The following is a 20,113-nucleotide window of genomic DNA, read 5'->3' as shown; positions in this document are numbered from 1 at the left end:
TCATTTAAAGCACAGTTGAATTTTTCAAATCAATTTAGGCTTCTTCCTCCAATCTAGAGTCTTTTTTTCCCCTGACATCAAAAGAATCAGATTTTAGTGACTTAAAAGTAAGCTCTCTCTCTAGGTTTTTCACACTTGAAAATTTTAACAGTCAAACAAAGAAATACCCAGGAACATGAAAGCTCAACCTCCCCAATACCAACCAACTTGAAACCTGATCGGAATTCAAAGCCTGAAATGTTACCATGAGCTTAATTACAGTTCATTTAAACAATTCTTTTCTTTTGAGTGAATAGTTGAGATTAAATGGGATTTTATCATAAACTATTTAAACCAGTATTAGGAAGCCCTGAAAGATATTACTGAAAATTATACAAATTGAATTGAAAATTTCTTTTAAAATTGAATTTATTTCTGTAATACTTCATTCATTAAAAATGGCTTGTTTGAGGGCTTCCCTAAGTGGCTCAGTGGTAAATAATCTGCATGCCTATGCAGGAGACACAGGTTCAATATATGGTCTGGAAAGATCCCACCAGAAGACTTTTTAAAAAAAGAAAAAAAAGGCTTGTTTTATCTGTCTGACCAACCTTAAGTGAATATGTCACTTTATGTTTACATTTCAAGTCTACTGAAAGCCAAAACAAATTTGTAATTCTTGGTTGTGCACACTTTTCCAAAAAATTGAAGTATGGTTGCAATATTATGTGTTATAGGTCTACAATATAGTGATTAAAATTTTTTTTAGGGTGTGTGTGTTGTGTGTTAGTTGCTCAGTCATGTCCGACTCTGTGTGACTCCATGGACTGTAGCCCACCAGGCTCCTCTGTCCGTGGCATTCTCCAGGCAAGAATACTGGAGTGGATTGCCATGCCCTCCTCCAAGGGATCTTCCCAACCCAGGGACTGCACCCAGGTCTCCCACATTGCAGGTGGACTTTTTACCATCTGAGCCTTAAGGGAAGCCCTCACTTACAGTTATGATAAAATACTGGCTATGTTCCCCATGTTTTACAATGTATCCTTGTAGCTTATTTTATGCCTAGTAGTTTGTACCCTACCCCTACCCTGTCCCTCCCTCTTGTCTTCCCTCTCCCACTGATAACCACTGGTTTGTTCTCTATAACTGTGAGTCTGTTTTTGTTGTTGTTGTACTTACTGCTGCTGCTGCCGCTAAGTCGCTTCAGTTGTGTCCGACTCTGTGTGACCCCACAGGTGGCAGCCTACCAGGCTCCCCTGTCCCTGGGATTCTCCAGGCAAGAACACTGGAGTGGGTTGTCATTTCCTTCTCCAATGCATGAAAATGAAAAGGGAAAGTGAAGTCGCTCAGTCATGTCCGACTCCTAGCGACCCCATGGACTGCAGCCCACCAGGCTCCTCCGTCCATGGGATTTTCCAGGCAAGAGTACTGGAGTGGGGTGCCATCGCCTTCTCCATCGTACTTACTAGTTTATTTTATTTTTTAGATTCCACATATGAGTGATATCATACAGTATTTGTCTTTCTTTGTCTGACTTACTTCACTTAGCGTAATACCTTCCAGGTGTATCCATGTTGATGCAAATGGTAAAAGTTCATCCTTTTTTATGGCTGGGTAGCATTCCATTGTGTGTGCATGAGTGTGTACACAGCACATCTTCATTGTCCACTCATCTGTTGATGGACAGTTAGGTTGTTTCCATATCTTGGCAATTATAAATAATGCTGCCATGAACCCTGGGATACATGTTTATTTTTGAATTAGTGTTTCTGTTTTTATATAACCCAGGAGTGGAATTGCTAGGTCATGTGGCAGTTCTAGTTTTAGTTTTTTGATAAACTTCCATACTGTTTTCCACAGTGACTGTACCAACTTACATTCTCACCCTTTTCCCCACATCCTCACCAGCATTTGTTTTTTGTATTCTTTTTGATGATAGCCACTCTGTAGGTATAAGTAGTACTTCATTGTGGTTCTGATTTGCATTCCCCTGGGAATTAGCCAGATCAAGCATCTTTTCATACACTTGTTGGCCATCTGCATGTCTTCTTTGGAGAACTATCAGGTCTTCTGCCCATCTTTTCAATCAGGTTGTTTGCTTTTTTTGACGTTGAGTTGAATGAATTGTTTGTATATTTTGGAAATTAAGTTTTTATGTGTCATATCATTTCTGTGCATACTTTTTAAGCAGCACAGAACTGAAATAAAACCTACTGTATGCACAAAATGTTCACAATGCAAATCTATAGTCCACAGTTCATTAAATGAATCATCAAGAGTATGAAATCATCCACAAAGTATTGATTTCTGCTATAGCTAGTTTTCTCAAATTTTCATATTCTAAGACTCTCTGAGGGTCTTGCAAAGACCCCTGATGAAAAGGGCCTGTCCAGTCCCAGCCCACAGGGGCCATGTTCGATCTGTGCCTCCCTTCTGCAGTGACACGCATGCTCACTTACCCGACCACCATGTCCTTGGGCCCGGCTGTCACAGTGCAGACGCCATCCTCACAGTGTTTTCCCACCAGGCTGTGTGCATGCAGGTGGATGTTTTTTCCATTTGTGACCAACTGAACAATAACCTTTGCAGGTCCCACATAGTTGCAGATCTATATAAGAAGCACATTTCCAAGTTAGCATATCTGACCATATCACAACATGGGAAAATGCTAAGACAAGCTAGTAAGTAGAAAAAGTATGATATCAAATTAGGCCTGTCTGTACGTATACAGCCACAGCTTGGTTGTGAAAAAATATGTGATGAACAAATGATGGGATGGAAATAAAACACAAGTGGTACTTGTTTCGGGTGTGAAAGATACTCTTCAAGAAGTAGACCATTTAAAATACATACATCTTGTTAACGTTGGAAGGAAGAGCACATCTCGGAGTATGCTGTGTAGCCATTAAGCAGCCTCTTCCATTAACCAAGAACACATTTTCATCTGCACTCATACTGCATTTTAGGTCATAAATGCTGAGTGCAAGATCAGTGAAAACGGGACTGGGACTGACTGATGGAAATCAAGAGAAGGAAAGAGGTGAATGGAAAGAGTCCTTCCTAATCTGCCATGAGATTAGGCAGGAGAGAGTCTTGCCCAGGGACCAGGCCGCAAGGGTTGGCCATGGACACCCAAGCCCATGGCCTGCAGTGATCTGTTTCTTTAATTTAAAAAAAGTATACTCCCTAAGTACAAATCCTTAGATCTGACACCTGTTTAAGCTCTTGTTTTATAAAATCAGATTTCTCCATTTAAAGTAATTTGTATTTTTATTGTTATACCTTTAAAATGATGACAAGAGTAATAGAAAGGAAATCCCATGGAGATGATGACATTTTAAGTAACAAGAGCTTGGGCACCATTTCTCCTCTAGCTGGTCCTCCAGCCTCCTACAGTAGATCACAGATTCTTTCCTTGAGAAAACCGCAACACTAAAATCATACTAACAGAAAACATCAATGACCTTATTTTTACCTTCTTGAATATTATAAGTCAGAATACTAGGATAAATTCACCAAAACTGTTGGAAATGCACTCTGTTTCCTCAAACGGTGAGCAGCCATCCTGGTTTGCCCGGGACTAAGGACATTTCCTGGGGTGCAAGACTTTTAGTCTAACATTGAGAAGAGCTGGTCACTCCATCTCTTTAACTCATATTATCTCTTCTTGAGGAAGCATATGACTGAAATTGAGGATCTCCCAACTATGCAATCATTGGACATATTTTAATCTGCACAAGCAGCCCTTAGCTCAGATGAAAAACTAAGCAGACACAAATCTCATGTGGCCACGGACCCTTGATGGATGTCTTTCTGATATAAACTTGAGGAAGAACCTATACTTGCCAGTAAAATTTCTTGGAAAAGGACCGAATCCCTTTCAACTAATCTATTTCTACTATAAATACCATCTCATAGATTTACATTCCACTGAGGCATGATTTTGTTAGCATTTTTTTCAGTATAGATTTTTTTCCCAATCCAATCTCCCATTGCAGGGTTGAGGAAAAGTTGATTAGAGCTGGGATTATGCCCCAGACGCTTCTGGGAGAAAGAAGTTCCCTTTCTAAGCAAAGGACAGACTCCCTGTGGGTCTGTAGTGTAGCTCCACTGGAAATATAGGGCCTCTCTGCCTGAACCCTAGCTCAGAAGGGTTGCAAATCTTGCTTTCCAACCCTTTCCAAGGAGCAAGGCGACCTGCGAGAATGGCCTTCAGTCCTTGCAGAGCAAGCTAATCACAAAGCATGTTTAGGATTAATTAGGTTTTGACCCCCTTGAAGCACAAATAAATAATTTCTTAAACAGGTAAGCACTTAAATAAGCCCCCTGGGCATAAAACCAATTATGAACTCAACACTTTCCCTTTTATAACAGGCAGAAAGCCTTTTCCCTAGGGGCAGTACAGGGAAAGAAGAGTTCTGGGTTTGCTCCAAAGGTGGCTGCTGTCCCTACATACTCCCTGGGTTGCTGATGCCAGTTCTGTGTCTTGGTATCGACATCTGAAATCAGCCTTTGTTATGATGGCATATTCCACAGGGACGTCTCAAGCAGTAAATGAACAGTGAAAGAGCATTAAATAGACCATGTAATTTCACTTTTAAGTGCACTGAGCACAGGAATGCAACAGTGTAAGGCATGACGAAATGCTTCACTTGGGTGAAATCAGGTAGGCTTGCCACTTAAGCAGGACACAGAAGGAATCTAGCAATTAAAGCCCAATTACAACTTAGTTCAAATACGACACATTCTAATTTATATTCACTCAAAACTTCAATAAACTTCCATGTATTTTAGCATCTAGTATTACTGCTAAAAGTCTGGAAAGTTTATCTTACTGATCTTAAAAAAATTTGAATGAGGCTAAAGCTTCTAATCCAATTCTGAGAATATAAAGAAATACTATGTTATAAAAAAAACACATGAAATTAACATGTGATACAGTATTATTAACTTTTGTTGTTGTTCAGTCTCTAAGTCATGTCCACAACTCTTTGCAACCCCATGGACTGCAGCATGCCAGGCTTTCCTGTCCTTTACTCTCTTCTGGAGTTTGCTCAACCCCATGTCCATTGATGCCATCCAACCATCTCATCCTCTATTGCCTCTTCTCCTCCTGCCCTCAATCTAAAGTACAGATTTTGTTCAAATTTCATAAAATTTTATGCTAGTGTCCCATTATTTGTTTTCATACCTTATTCAAGACTCCACATTGTATTTAACTGCACTGAGCAGCTTCAGCTGCATGCAACAAATCCTGGTAAATTCTCTTTTCATTTTTATTCTATTACAAATATTTTCTATTTCCTTGTTTTGGCTTCTTAGATACATCCATCATTTAAAAGTGGACATTTCATTTCTGAATACATGGGATTTTAAACATATCTTTGATATAAATTTCTCATTTTGATATTAATTTCTCATTTAAATGCTTTCATCTCTTCAATCACCCTCTGTGTTTTTTCAATCTTCTAACTTTATTGAGGCTTTCAATAGCTAAGTCAAAGATCTCTCTTGGTAAAAGTCAAATTGCACTAGAAAATATGTGGATTATTTCCAAATATCTTTTGATATTCATTTCTAATATAATCCCACAGTGATAAAAGAACAGACTCTGTATGATTTCAATTCCATTAGGCCATCAACTGTTTGCACCTGGTCTTACATCTCTGGATGTGTTCCTAGGTCTCCTAGTTTATAGTCTATGGGAACTTGAACAGAATTTGTATCCTACTGTTGTGTGAAAAGCTGTATAAATCTTAATTATGTTGAATTCATAGTGCTTTTCAGGCCTACTATAACCTTCTACTTCTCTGTGTATTCCTTCTATTAATTTTTGAGAGTTTGATATTAAAACTCCAACTAAAAAATCTTACTTAAAAAATAATTGCAATATATAGTGGAACTACATGTAACTTTGCTGTGTATTTTCCAAGTCTCCTGTAAACGTGTTATCATACTCTCATAATTAAAAACAAATTTTTAAAAGCCCAATCACTTTGGATGTCCAGACCCTTCAATATAACCATGATGAAGGAATCAGTCATGGGCACTGAAGGAAAGAGGTGGGAGGTCCTCAAAGAGTACTCACATCTTTTTCTTGTTATTACTTCATGATTGAAGGGTGGCAAGAATGAGGAACTGGGTAGTCTCTGAGGTAAAGGGCCTGAAAAATTTGCCAATGACTAATGTGCTGTTTGATCCATTTGAAAGAGTTCAAGCCAGCATGGCATCATCTGGTTTTTTACACAGACCACAAGGCAGTGACAGGGAGGGCCCTGGGTTTTGTGGACTTTCCAAAATGTCGACTGAAAGAAGAAAGCTGAAGTGTGGGGACACACAAAAAGTACTATTTTCAGGCTCTCTGGCACATGAAGACAATGGAATTCTACCTTAGGGGAGGGAATACTCCATAAAATGCCACAGTGACTAACAGCTATTTGCAACCGAATCAGAAATTCATTTCTCCACAGAATTCTCCAATTCTGTGGAGAATCTGATTATTTTTATTCAGTCTGTTATTTCTTTGCACAGTAGTTCCCTTGAAAATTAAGTTTATAGAAAGCACCTGTATCTGCCAGAAAGGGTGGGTTATTTTTGCAAGAGTCTGAGTATAGCAGGCTTTCAATAAACACTAATGGCTTGCATACAAGTTAAGATTTCAATTAGAGGAAAGGAGACAAAGGTGACATTCAGCTTCCAAGGGGCACTGTAAGAGCATGTACTTGATGAACAGACTAGCTGGGTTTGAAGACAGCACCACCATCTGCAAGCCCTGCGACCTTGGGCAGCATCCAGCTCCTCATCTGTAAAATGAGGATAATAATTGGACCTCATAGGTTTGCTATGAAGATTAAATACATTGACACACATAAAAATCTTTAAGGTCTCTGCCTAGTATGTAATAGCAGTACCCAAGTGTTAACAACTATCTTATTGTGATGTATTCCTCTACCCAGAGATCTTTAAATAGTACAACTTCTGTGAGGTGATTTTTTAAAAATTCTGTTTAAAGGCAGGTGGCTTGAATAAATGACCAATTTACGTTACTTCTATTTCTAGGCTGTCTTTTTTCCCAGAGTGACACATTTTATTGGGCTTTTTAAAAGTAATAACTATGTTATTGTAGTAACAGCTATCGTTCTTGGAGGTACTCAGGAGTCCTCGGTTTCCTTGATGAAATCAAGCCTTTCTTCCAGAAGCTTTATGACTCAATACATACTGATGGCCACAGGCTAGATCTGCTTTTTGAGTAAGAAACAGAAACCAAGGGTCTCAGATAATACCAAACTTAGTCAAATCACCTCCTTTTATTTAAAGCAACTAACTCTGTCATGCTCTGGAAAAGTACATACTGGTTCTTTAACAGTAAGTAAGGTAAGTGGTCTAGAAGTTTCTAAGAATCAGATTTTAAAAGGTCCAGTTTAGGTACTGAGTTAATTTGGACATAGCACTTTGGCAGAATGTAGAGTCAACATGAATGTGAGACGTGACACATGATGTAGTTCTTTTCTGCTGAGTTTTTCTCATGAAGTGATGATAATGATGATACTTGAGGGAGAGGAGGAAGAGGGAAAAGTCCACACATTTTAAGGAGAAATCTACCCTGACTTGTCTCATGTATCTAACTTCGGCCTCTACCGCTAAAGCAGCAGAGCAATGCGGTTAAATCCAAGAGCTCTGAAGCAAGGCTGCTGTGCTCAAAATCGCTCTGCTGTCACTTACTAGCTGGACCAGTGGGAAAGGATGGTTAAGGTCTCTGGACATCAGCTTCTCCATCTTTAAAAGGAAAGTAACAATACATCTGATTTCATAGGATTGCTTTTTAAGGATTAAATGAGTTAAGAGCTTGGCACCTAATAGGATTGGCAATCTCAAATATAACCCTATCTCCTATCCAGGCTATTACCTCACCAATAGCCAAAATGTATACATTGTTTCAGTGAGCACTTATTAAGCCCCTTATGTGTTCCATGTACTGCAGTAGGTCAGGGAGTGGAAGATACACAGTTGAGTAAAAAACAGATACAACCCTTGTTCTTATGGAAATTACAGAGTAGGACCGGTATGAATTAAAACCTCTCACAAATAAATGTAAATGCATAACTATGAAACACTGCCAAAGGAATAGAGATTTGACCTGGTGAACACAGAGAAAGCTTCCTGAGGGCGTAGTGAGGGCCAAACTCTGAAAGAAGAGTAAGAATGTAACGAGGGATGGGGTGGGCAGAGGCTGAGAAGAGTATTCCTGGCAGGAAGAACAGCATATAGGAAAGCTCTGTGATGAGCCTGACCCCTCATCTCCTCAGTCATAATTCCTACCAGTCCTCAGGGCTTCCTTCACGTGGTTCCTATCACACGGGATGTCCCTTCCTTCTCTTCTCTCTCTAGAACCACCCATCCTTCAGAGGTCCAGCCGAAATCCGAATCTTCCATGACATTCCACCACTTTAGCCCACAAGACTCCACTACTGTCCCTTTCTTGGGGAATGTGATGGAATGGAGCAGGAAAACATCGCTTATTGCAGTAAGAAGCTGGTAAAATCTATCGGCAACTGAAGAATTACTGTTTTACCTCTCTTGCTTGTTCCCAGAGCACACACATCAATATTTCCTCACTTTCTGTTTTTATGGAAGCGAAGGGGGCTTGTTAACTTGTCCAATCTTCACTCCAGCCCCATGGGGTCAGTGGTGCTACCACATTCCACAGCCGCGGGAACTGAGGCCCATTAAGGTGACATAAACTGCCGCCATTCCTGTAACTGGGGTGATTGGGCAGCCCTTTGAACTTGGGTCTGTCCACTTCCAAAGCCCATTCATACTTTCCATTACACTGGCTTCCACTCGGCTTAATCACTTTTTCTTCTATGTATATGTCCAGTGAGCCCAATGTTTTATATCTCTCCTTTGTGTAGCACAGTGTTGCTACACAACAGTTATCCCTGAAAAACCTGTTTTGGTTTTGTTGGTGTGTATTGTGGGAAAGAAGGTCTCAGAGACAGCTGTGAGATGGCAGAAGCGCACTTGTCCCCTAGTAAGCCTTATTCATAAACAAAATCATGCCACAGACATTACTAAACCACATACTGATTCTCCTCTGTTCCAGTGCAAGTCATATTATAAACAAGAAAAAGGAGAAGGCGGGCAATGGAAGGGGCGGAGAAGAAGAAGAACAGGAGGAGGAAAGAGAAGAATATTGTTTTCATAACATACCTCCTCTTAGTACTGCAAAATAGTCAGATTTTATTGTTCCTTCTTACTTCTTATATGTTGATGATACAGGAAGTACAGAATAAACTTCATCAAACAAGATACTACAGAACCGTATCGAATAGTTTCTGGCATAGAGTAGGAAGATGCTTAGTAAAGTTAGTTCCTTCTTTTTAAGCCAGGGGGTTTCACATTGATCCAATCTGGGACCAAATCCCAGCTCTTTCTTCTTCCAGCTCTGTGGGCTTCAAGTTAAATAACCTCTCTGAGCTGAAAGCTCCACACCTACAAATGGGCCAATAATGGGACCTCCCTCAGAGGGCTCTTGTGAGAACCACAGTGTCTGGCATATGGCAGGCCCCATGGAAGCACCAATTTCTCTCTCTTTTTTTTAATAAAAAGGGGCTGCTTCTCTCCTGGGTTTCCCAAAGACATCCTGAAGTAGACAGACTTGGCACTATCACTCCCATTTTGCAGATAAGAAAACAGAAATTTAGACAGATTAACAAGTGGCATAACCTAAGGTCAGAGAGTCAAGACCCAGAGGACCTTGGAATTCGTCCTGATTCTTCCGAATGTAGGTGTAGTGTTCTTATAAGATTGAATGACAAAAATACCCTCTCTGCCCCACTCACTGTTGACATGGTTGTTTTTTGAGTAGTGCTCCTGGACTTGCATTGATTCATTCACATTCGTTCACCTTTTTTATTTGCCCTACTTGTTTGACCAGCATACATCCCTTAGATGTTTGCCTGAGATTAGAAGGGCAAACTGGGCCATTAAACACAACAAAATAGGCAAAGAGGGCTTCGTCAACTACAAAGGGAAGTAGAATAAAATCACTATTCAAAACTCAGAAAGTTTGAGGGGTTTTTTTTTGGGTCATACTTTGACCTCTGGTTTTTTGTTTGCTTTATTTGAATTTTCAGTTTCATTACATCACATATAGTTGTTTATAAATCCTACTTCTTTCAGGAAATCAAGACACTTGCTAACTCCAGAAATTGTTGGGGATTTGTACCTCAATAGGTGTCACTACCTCCTTAATAAATTACAAATAAATGCTTACCCTTTTCGTGGCCCAATTATCCATGGTTACAAAATAATATGGGAAGAATAGAAAGTTTGTAATTTATGGATGAACTGTGTCTCAAATGTGTTTTCATTTATAGGCCAGTTTTTTGGGGAACCTGGCTTGGCTTATAAATTTGGTTTATTCTTAAACAGGAAATAAAATTTAAAATAGTAGTCTTTTGGTATCATTTCTTTTCTACATCTCCTTACCCTTGTTGCTGCACTACATACATTGTCAAGTTCTTTTTTTGAACAAAGCATAAAATACATGGTATCTAGTCAGATCTTTAAAAGATATCCCCAAACTAACCACTACCTACTGTCTCCGTCACTGTTCCCTGGTTTCATGGAGTACGAGCCCACTATGATTAGTTTCCTAAGTTTTTGCTCCTATGTTTCTTGTGCCTCCCCCGCTTCCCCATCCTGTTCAAGTCAGGTCATGCCAAATCCTGACACACCTCTGCTCAAAGTTCTCCAAAAGTGAAAACTGTTGAAGCTGAATGAGTCGTCAATGGGACTCATTACGGTATTTTGTGTATATATGATTAAATTTTTCCATGGCAAGAAGTTAAAAAAAAAAAAAGACCCAGACCCTCTAAAGGCTTTCCATCTGAAAAGCCCAAGTCTTTACAACAGTGTACAGCCCTTGGGCCATGTGAAGCCACTTTCTCTTTGCTCTTGTTCGTTACTACTTCTGGGCAGTCACATAACCTGCTGCCAGCTCAGCTTCCACCTGAGAGCTTCTGCACTCGCTGTCTCCTCTGCCTAGAACACTCCTTCCCTGTATACTTGCACGCTCTCTTACTTTTCAGGATCTGCAGAAATGCCATTTTCTGGCGAGCTTCCATGGCTCACCCTACCCTTATCTAAACTTCTATCACTCCCATTCCTGAATTCCTTGCTGCTTCCCCTGCTTTACATTTCTCCCTGTACTAATTACCATTTAATATACTACACATCTTACGTGACTACTGCCTAACTTCCCCATTAGAACAGAGGCCGTGTAAGAGTGGGGACAATGGTTTCTTTCATGCCACATCCCCAGTGCCTGCAGTAACGTTTATTATATTGTGGGCATTCAATAAATAATTCTTTAGTGAATGCATGATTAAATAAGAGGCCTAAAATGTTATCTATGGAAGGCAAGATATTAAAACAAGAGTTGTGTTAGGTGACAGATGGAAATTGGGAAACTATATTCTATCTCTTCCCCCAAAATTGGCTAGATCCTGGTGCACCCTCTCATTAGGCTATTTAAATGAGAATGTGACTATTTACATCAGGACAGAACACCAGCCTAAGTAGATAGAAGGGTGTTGCGGTGTGGGCTCTGGGCCTGCAGTGTGGTCATAGGACTCTGATTGCTGGGGGGCAGGGAGGGGCAGCTGTGGGAAAGAGAAGGGAAGGTAACCCTTTGATCCTCTTGTTGGAAAATCAAGGTAGCAGCACTCCTCTTACAGTCCAACACACCCTCCTGGACACCCCTCCTCCTACCCTAACTGCTGGCGCCTGTAAGACATTCTCCTGGTGTACCAAGGAGTCTAAACTCAAGCACTATTCCGTGCAGTACTAGGGCACTCAGGGATCCAGATTCACATTTCTGGTTCACCCCAGTTTCACAGTCATGCACTCACCAATTAAGAAGGGTCTTTCTTTGATATTCACTGTGGTGACTGACAGGAATAACCAGCCTACAGAACCTTATCGTAAAGCTGTGCAGGTCTGCATCTACGAGACAGCAAACCAGTGGGCTCCCTTTCAATGAAGAGCACAGGCTCCGGAGTCCGAAGGACAGGGCTCTGAATCCTGGCTCCTCCCTCTCCTAGCTATGCCATCCTGGGTACGTTACTTGACCTTTGGCGTGTTTTCTCATCTGTAAAACATGAATACAAATCCCTAATGTCTGACTTTTCACAAGGATTAAAGGAAGCAGTTTACAGCATCTAATGCAGCACCTGATTCACAGCAGATGCAGAGCATATGATACTGACTCTGATTTTGTCCTTTCATGCCATAAGCAGACATCTGCAGTGGAGACTTCCTCTGAATTTAATGAGAAGGTGGAGAGCATTGCATGGCAGGCTCTCCAACCTCTCTTCTCACTGTCTGTCACCCAGGAGCAAAATGTCCCTATTGCTTTCCATATGTGCTCCCAATTCAGAGAAATATAGGTCTGTTCCCTTTTCTAGGTTTTAACCACTCTGCTTTTGCACTTAACACCATACTTACTCAAGATCTCCTTAAATCACGCTTCTTCTTCCCTCTCCAAATAACCCTTACTCTTAGTCCACAAACCATATACCTTCTTCTCCCTTAATTCTGAACAATGCATTTCCTGATAATGATAATGACAACTGTACAGGCCAGCATTTATTGAAATCTATGGGCCAGGCCCTACAGCAAGAAATACAGAACCATTCTTTCATTTGATCTTCTCCATAATTCAACAAGAAATGTTCTTAAAAAGTACTTTTCCCTGCTTGAGTGCCATTCTTTTTTCTTATCAAGTATGCAAGAAAGCTCTAATCACCAATGCTGAAACTCTAACTTAATCTGCAGTACCTTTAAAGAGTGACAGTGAAGTTGCTCAGTTGTGTCCGACTCTTTGTGACCCCATGTAGCCTACCAGGCTCCTCTGTCCATGGGATTTTCCAGGCAAGAGTACTAGAGTGGCTTGCCGTTTCCTTCTCCAGAGGATCTTCCCAACCCAGGGACTGAACCCAGGTCTTTCGCATAGTAGTATTACCTTTGCAATTTAATTAATCCTTCTATGCCTCAAATAAATAAGTACCTAAAGGTTATGATTTACTCCATGTTTCCAAACTCATCAGCCATTTCTTGTTCTTCATCCCACTTAACTTCTCTGAAGGGTTACCTTCCCTCCTCAAAATGTTCCCTTCTCACTGCATTAGACACTTCTGCTCAAGCATTCTTCCTCCTCAAAAGGAGATTTGTTATCTGCCCTTGTCCATCTCTAGTCTTTACCATAATCACTCTCTTCACATGGTTATGTTAGTCTCCTAGATTTAGTTATCTACTCCATGCAGATGACTCCTCAATTTAAATCTCATGTGCCCTTCCTTTTTCAACACCTATAACATTTCCAGCTGCTTGCAGGGCATCTTCCTGTCCATAACTTATAATCAATTTGACTGCAACTGAAGACCCATGAATGGCCTTCCTTCTGAAACCTACTCCACCTCCTATTAAGTGAAACCACCACCTTCTAAGCAACCACACCAAAATTCTCCTATCATCTGTTGTCTTCTAGATTTAATAAGTTACTGAATTAACTGATTCAGCCAGGTGGTTCCCTCAAAAATCTCTGGTTTCTGCCCCTTCCCTCTATCCTCATTGCTCTTGTTTATCTATCTCAGCCTGAATCAGAGTTTAACTCATGAGGAATCACTGCAGTTCTTCCCACATGGTGTCACTGTGCCTTTCCCTTGCAACCCCTCAGCAGACTTCTACCAGATTTATATTCCTAAAGCACAATGTTCATTATAGTAAATCATTTCTATATTAAAACTTATACAATTTCCCCATTTTCTACAAAATGTGGTTTAAATTCCTGAGCCTTGCACAGTTTGGTCCAGTCTTTACCTCTAGCCTCATTCTCCTCTTTCTCTTTTGTGTACTCTTCATTCCAGCAGAATTATTCACCCTTCCCTTCCAACTTCAGAGATGGCTCTTTTTGAGCCTTTGCCACTCATTTTTCTGCCTCTGCTGTTTTCCCTAGTTAGATTCATGCTTTCAAATTTCTACCTTTCCCTCAGGATCCTGCCCCAAATGTAATCTCTGCCTTGAAGTCTTCTCTGCCTACTCCAACTAGCCGGCTCTTCAACCTTAAGGCTATGAGGTCATTCACTCTTTCACCTGAAAAATACTGCTTTATTCAGCAATTCCTACATGGCAGCTATAACTGCTGGTTCTATAATGGTGAATAAAACAATATTATCATATTTCAGATATTTAAGGCCATATCTTAGGTCCTCCATTAAACTGACTGGTTTTTTAGGATCAAGGCATTGTCAAGTTCTTCTATTTCCCCAACCCCCAGGATGAAACTAATCAGTATTTGCTCAAAGAATTCATGACTGAACACATCACTGGCTCCAGGCTACTCTGAAGAAGAGGGAATGCCAAGTGGTTGACACCTCCCAGGCCATATGAGATAAGGAGGCTGATAGCAGAGCCCACCAGGCCATACTGCCTTAAGATCTGTTGAAGGGTTATAGTCACACGACACAGTTCATCTCTCTACTACAACTGTGAGGAATTACCCTGAGAAGTTTCTAAAAATCCCTAGCAAAAAGTGAGTGCATGGAGTCAATTAACTTGGAAATTCTTCTGACTTCTTGGCTTGAAACCACAATTAGGAAGACCTAACCCTGGAATTATTTTTATTTCTAAGAGGATTATTTTTTGGAGTACTTGTACTCCACTGAGAAAACTAACTTCCATATACAGGTTATATGCTCTCTCTCTCTATATATATACATACATGCATGCTATGGGCCATAGGCTGCCAGGTTCCTCTGTCCATGGGACCATGGGACTTCCCATGGACAGCCAAGAATACTGAAGTGGGTAGCCATTCCCTTCTCCAAGGGATGTTCCTGACTCAGGGATCAAACCCACGTCTTTTGTGTCTCCTGCACTGGCAGGCAGATTCTTTACTACTGCCCTACACGGGAAGCCCAAAAACATCTTTAATTTTTATACATTCAATTCTCAGTGAGGATTTAACCCTGCCATACAATTCAACAATGGTGCTGGGGTTTGGCCAAGGCGGCAGGATGGGCAGAAGATAACCATCAGGGGCTGGTTCCAGGTAAATCAGACATAAGGCCGGGAGGAGGGGAAGTGCTGTCTTGGCCATAGGTCCCAGTAATCTGGAGAGCTGATCTCATATTCATCATCTCAGCTCGACTGCCAGGGCAGCTGCACGAGGGGAACTTTCCCCATCAGCAATCCTTCCACTTGAAAACGGGCCTAACTTGGCAGCATCAGTTTATGCTTCTAAGTCACTGAAAAATACCCCAGGAGTGTAAAATCCAGACGCTTTAACCTACCCCAAGTTGTAATTTATTTTCAAGTGTGATTCCAGGTTTGGAGAAAACAACAGGCATGACAGTACTGTTTATAGAATTTAATAGTAAATTGTGCTTAATATAAACGCGTCAACATTCTTAAATTTGTAAAAGAATACCTCAAATTCTTAAATTTGTAGAAGAAGATTCTCCAGAAGTCTGAACATTTTCAGATTAAAAACATGTGAGTTAATTTTTAGTGCTCCAGTAAGTGGCCAGGGTTCCAGCTGCCAGTTCCTGCTGTGACCCTGTGTTAGTCCCCTAGCCTCTTTGGGCTTCTGAACTCTTCATGTGTAGAATCACAAGATAACATTGAATACATCTTCCAGCTCTAAAATTCTATGATTCCTACTCATATATATATAGGAGAGGACACACAGGACAACAAGCAAAGATCACATTTTCTAACTGAAATATTTCAAACATATTTCAAAAAAATAAAAGCTTAAAACCACAGAATTTCTGAGTTGGAAGGACCCTAATGGTAAGCTTAATTTGTAAAACTGTGAACATTTTAGATACATTTAACACAATTACAAACTGAGAAAACATACAATCAACACTCAAATTACCTGTTGTAATGGGGCCTCTGATAGCATGGAAAATCAAAATTTAGAGACAAAGAAAAACCTTTATGTTAGGCAAAGATTTCAACTTTTCTCATCAAAACTGAAATTGAGTAATCAAAGCATTTAGTTTCAGTAAATCCAAGGAGGGCACTGCCCTGGGTAGTTAAATCTTGATAATAAAGGACTGACTTTCCTGAAGATAGGTCAAAAATGCTTTGATTACACAAGTAGGGGGTGGGAGAGAAATATACAAGCCAAACAAAGACAGAATGAAAAATTTTAATCTACAAAAGACTTTTTTTTTAATTCTTACAAACTACATAAAAATAACTAGGAGGATTAGATAACATGTAAGGTATGGCTGAAGTATGTGCAAAATAAAGATTTTAATTGGGGGATTTATTCTTTGAAGACAAAAATTATTAATACAAGTTTTAAACAGTCTTTTAAAATAGCCTAAAGTCTCTCATGCAAAGAGTTGACTCATTGGAAAAGACTCTGATGCTGGGAGGGACTGGGGGCAGGAGGAGAAAGGGACAACAGAGGATGAGATGGCTGGATGGCATCACTGACTCGATGGAAATGAGTCAGGGTGAACTCCAGGAGTTGGTGATGCACAGGGAGGCCTGGCGTGCTGCGATTCATGGGGTCGCAAAGAGTCGGACACGACTGAGCGACTGACCTGACTGAACTGAAAGTCTCTCAGCACACTGTCTTTGATACAAACCTAATTTGAGATAATGGAGTATCCTCTGACTCTGTAATATTCAAATTTACTTGGAATTAAATATCACTGATTTATTTCTGTTTAAAGGCATATAAATATCCTCATGTTATATTTTTCTTGCTTAGAAAACCCATCATATCGCCTTCACTGAAATCCACTGGGTAGAGAAGTAACTAAATAATTTGGCTCTTAATGATCGAAAGTACTTAGAGACATCATTTAGCAAAGAATTTAATTTGTACTATAGTAAACACAGCTGCCTGGTACGAGAATTTAGACCACTCTGCAAAGAAGACAATTAACTGCTCCTTCAGAAGAAAAGTACATAAGATAAAGCATTTCAGCTATTCTTCTGTGATTTCCTGTGGAAAACCCCTACAAAATTAGGAGAATTACGAGTAGAAATGGGAAATTTTCTCTGTCTGATTTCTTGTTGTCACTTTATTGGTTAATTTACATCCCAGACACTGATGGGGCAAAAGAGAAAACACGATATAAGTGTCAGACTGAGGTTAACCAACATATTGTACCATCTACATACTATGATGTAAGCAAATGAAGGAAGGGAGAAACACCAAAATTTCTAACATGGTTGAGGATAACATCAGCCAGCAATCTGGAAAAATGGTAGTACTTTAAACCTGCTAAAAACCCTCCCACGTGATAACTTCATATCGTTCAGCCTATGCGGACTAAAACACAAAGTATATGAAATAAATCATGTACTTTTATACTTAGATAAAATGTTCTCCAAGCAATTAATTTCTATTACTTTTAGAGATTTGCCAGAAAATTATAACTTCCCTATAATCAAATCTTGATTTTTCCCTTATTATGAAGTACAATTTATTAAGTAAAAACTCTTTTGAAAGGTATAAAAAAGGGATCTACTTCTCATTAAGCATCTTAACATAAAGTACTTCCTTGCCCTGTAGTATTTTAGCTTATTTTTGAACCAGTCCAATGATAATGAACTTCATCCTGAGGCTATACATTCCACCCTCAGGCAGCTCTGACTCTCAGTAACAACCGAACCCTTTCTCTCCCAGGGCTCCACCCAGTGCTTTTTAATCACATCTTCTTGGGACAGACAGGACATATCTCATCCTTCTCTCCTATGCTGCTGCTGCTACTGCTAAGTCGCTTCAGTGGTGTCCAACTCTGTGCGACCCCATAGACGGCAGCCCACCAGGCCCCGCCGTCCCTGGGATTCTCCAGGCAAGAACACTGGAGTGGGTTGCCATTTCCTCCTCCAATGCATGAAAGTGAAAAGTGAAAGTGAAGGCGCTCAGTCGTGTCGGACTCTTAGCGACCCCATGGACTGCAGCCCACCAGGCTCCTCCGTCCATGGGATTTTCCAGGCAAAAGTACTGGAGTGGGGTGCCATTGCCTTCTCCTGACAGCCGTCTAAAAGAAATCTAGAAGTTTTAGTTAATAATGGACTCAACACGAACCAACAGCGTGATGTGACAGCCAAACAAGTTTGCACATGGGGCTCCCTTAATAGAAGGGTGGTATTTAAGACCAGACAGTGGTCTCACTCTTGCACCAGGAAAACTGTGTACCCTGCTTCGCACCACCATTGTAGAGAAATAAAAACCAACTTGAATGGGTTCAGAGCAGAATGGTGACTGAACCTAAACCTTCCTCAAAGTGAGGTAGTCACTACCTGGCAAATTTGGTTGTCTTCTCTCCTATGACAGCTGTCCAAATGTTTGAAGACAACCAAATTTGCCAGGCTGTGACTACCTCACTTTGAGGAAGGTTTAGGTTCAGTCACCATTCTGCTCTGAACCCATTCAAGTTGGTTTTTATTTCTCTACAATGGTGGTACGAAGCAGGGTACACAGTTTTCCTGGTGCAAGAGTGAGACCACTGTCTGGTCTTAAATACTACCCTTCTATTAAGGGAGCCCGATGTGCAAACTTGTTTGGCTGTCACATCACACTGTTGGTTCATGTTGAGTCCATTATTAACTAAAACTTCTAGATTTCTTTGCATGCATATCCCTCCCACCCTGTACTTGTAGTAATTTGTTTTCTGGAGGCATTCAGCTTTTTAAAATAGCATTGCCTAAGAAGTTAGCCATAGGAGAGGGTGGGATGAATGGAGAGAGTAACATGGAAACATATAAACCACATGTAAAACAGATAGCCAGTGGGAATTTGCTGTATGACTCAGGGAGCTCAAACTGGTGTTCTGTGACAACCTGGAGGGGTGGGATGGGGTGGGTGGGCCAAGAGGGAGGGGACATATGTATTCCTATTGATGTTCATGTTGATGTATGGCAGAAACCAACACAATATTGTAAAGCAATTACCCTTCAATTAAAAATGATTTTTTTAAAAAAGAGACATGACAACAAAAAGAAAGTTAGGCCTTTGTTTTGATGGAGATATGGATGCTGAAATATATTTCTGAATTTTAAAACTCAAAAGTAATAAATTTTATATTAAAAAAGAATGTAGCTCTTTGCCTCAGCTTTTCAAATTGAATTTGAACTTAAATTATTTGTTATCTATCACTCCATGTCACCGCAAACTTGATAAAACATCCACTGAAGACAATGATAAAATACACTGAAGTAGCTGCAGAAAGATCCCTGAGGCTAGAAATATCCCCCCAGGTTGACATCACCAACATGAGAAATACTGTTAACCCCTAAGTACCAAACCAGAGATCTCCAACATCTCAGTATTACACCATCCCAGAAACCCTGCCAAAGAAAACAGTGAGATATATCTGGTGTGATTTGCTCTTACTAAGGTGCCTGAAATGGATACCTAGCTCTCTGGTCTCTAGTTTGAAAATGCATCATCTTTCAAATGCCATGAGCATTCCGTCAAAAAACAGAAGTTGAGACTACCTAGCCAGGAGGTGATTTCAAAGTAAAGGTGCACTTCCTCCTAGCCCTACACACCTACCTACCTACACACACACACACAGACACACACAAACACAGATACAGATACAGACACACACACACACACACACACACCGCAGAACATCCTTTGAAGAGGTCCCCTAGCCCTACACACCTACCTACCTACACACACACGCAGAACATCCTTTGAGGAGGCCCCCTAGCCCTACACACACACACACGCACACACACTGTGGAACATCCTTTGAGGAGGCCCCCCAGCCCTACACACACACACGCACACACACTGCGGAACACCCTTTGAGGCGGCCCCCCAGCCCTACACACACACACGCACACACACTGCGGAACACCCTTTGAGGCGGCGCTCCTCCAGCGAATCCTGAGTAACACTCGTGTCATCATCTTGCGTGCCTGTGTGAACCGTCCCCTGCCTGTTCACATGGGGCTGGGGGCAGAGATGACCACATTCGAGCATGTGGCCACAGAGCTCAGCGCCGTGCCTGGCACAGGACATGTGCTCCATGAATATGAGGGAAGGTCAAGGCGGCTGTAAAATCTACAGATGGAATGTCCTAGG

The 20,113-nt window shown here is 40.8% G+C and overlaps 1 protein-coding gene and 1 long non-coding RNA gene across 5 annotated transcripts in view; one reads left to right on the top strand and one right to left on the bottom strand.

Annotated features, from left to right (window-relative positions):
• The window catches only part of NFKB1 (nuclear factor kappa B subunit 1), a 121,886-nt gene that overhangs the window by 48,575 nt on the left and 53,198 nt on the right, over window positions 1–20,113 (bottom strand). For all 3 annotated transcript variants that reach the window (XM_055587817.1, XM_055587819.1, XM_055587818.1), the window contains exon 6: window positions 2,439–2,587. In XM_055587817.1, coding sequence (XP_055443792.1) covers window positions 2,439–2,587 — 149 coding nt within the window. The remainder of the gene's footprint in view (window positions 1–2,438; window positions 2,588–20,113) is intronic.
• On the top strand, window positions 7,235–9,221 carry LOC129657539 (uncharacterized). 2 transcript variants are annotated; one of them, XR_008716791.1, is made up of 3 exons: window positions 7,235–7,353; window positions 8,368–8,503; window positions 9,083–9,221. It is a non-coding gene; the product is annotated as an uncharacterized LOC129657539 (long non-coding RNA). The 2 variants fall into 2 exon arrangements; XR_008716790.1 differs by having other exon boundaries at window positions 8,368–8,514; window positions 9,083–9,207.

The sequence above is a fragment of the Bubalus kerabau genome, chromosome 7, assembly GCF_029407905.1.
Source record: "Bubalus kerabau isolate K-KA32 ecotype Philippines breed swamp buffalo chromosome 7, PCC_UOA_SB_1v2, whole genome shotgun sequence".
Lineage (NCBI taxonomy): Eukaryota > Metazoa > Chordata > Mammalia > Artiodactyla > Bovidae > Bubalus > Bubalus kerabau.
This window is presented reverse-complemented; position numbering and strand designations above follow the sequence as displayed.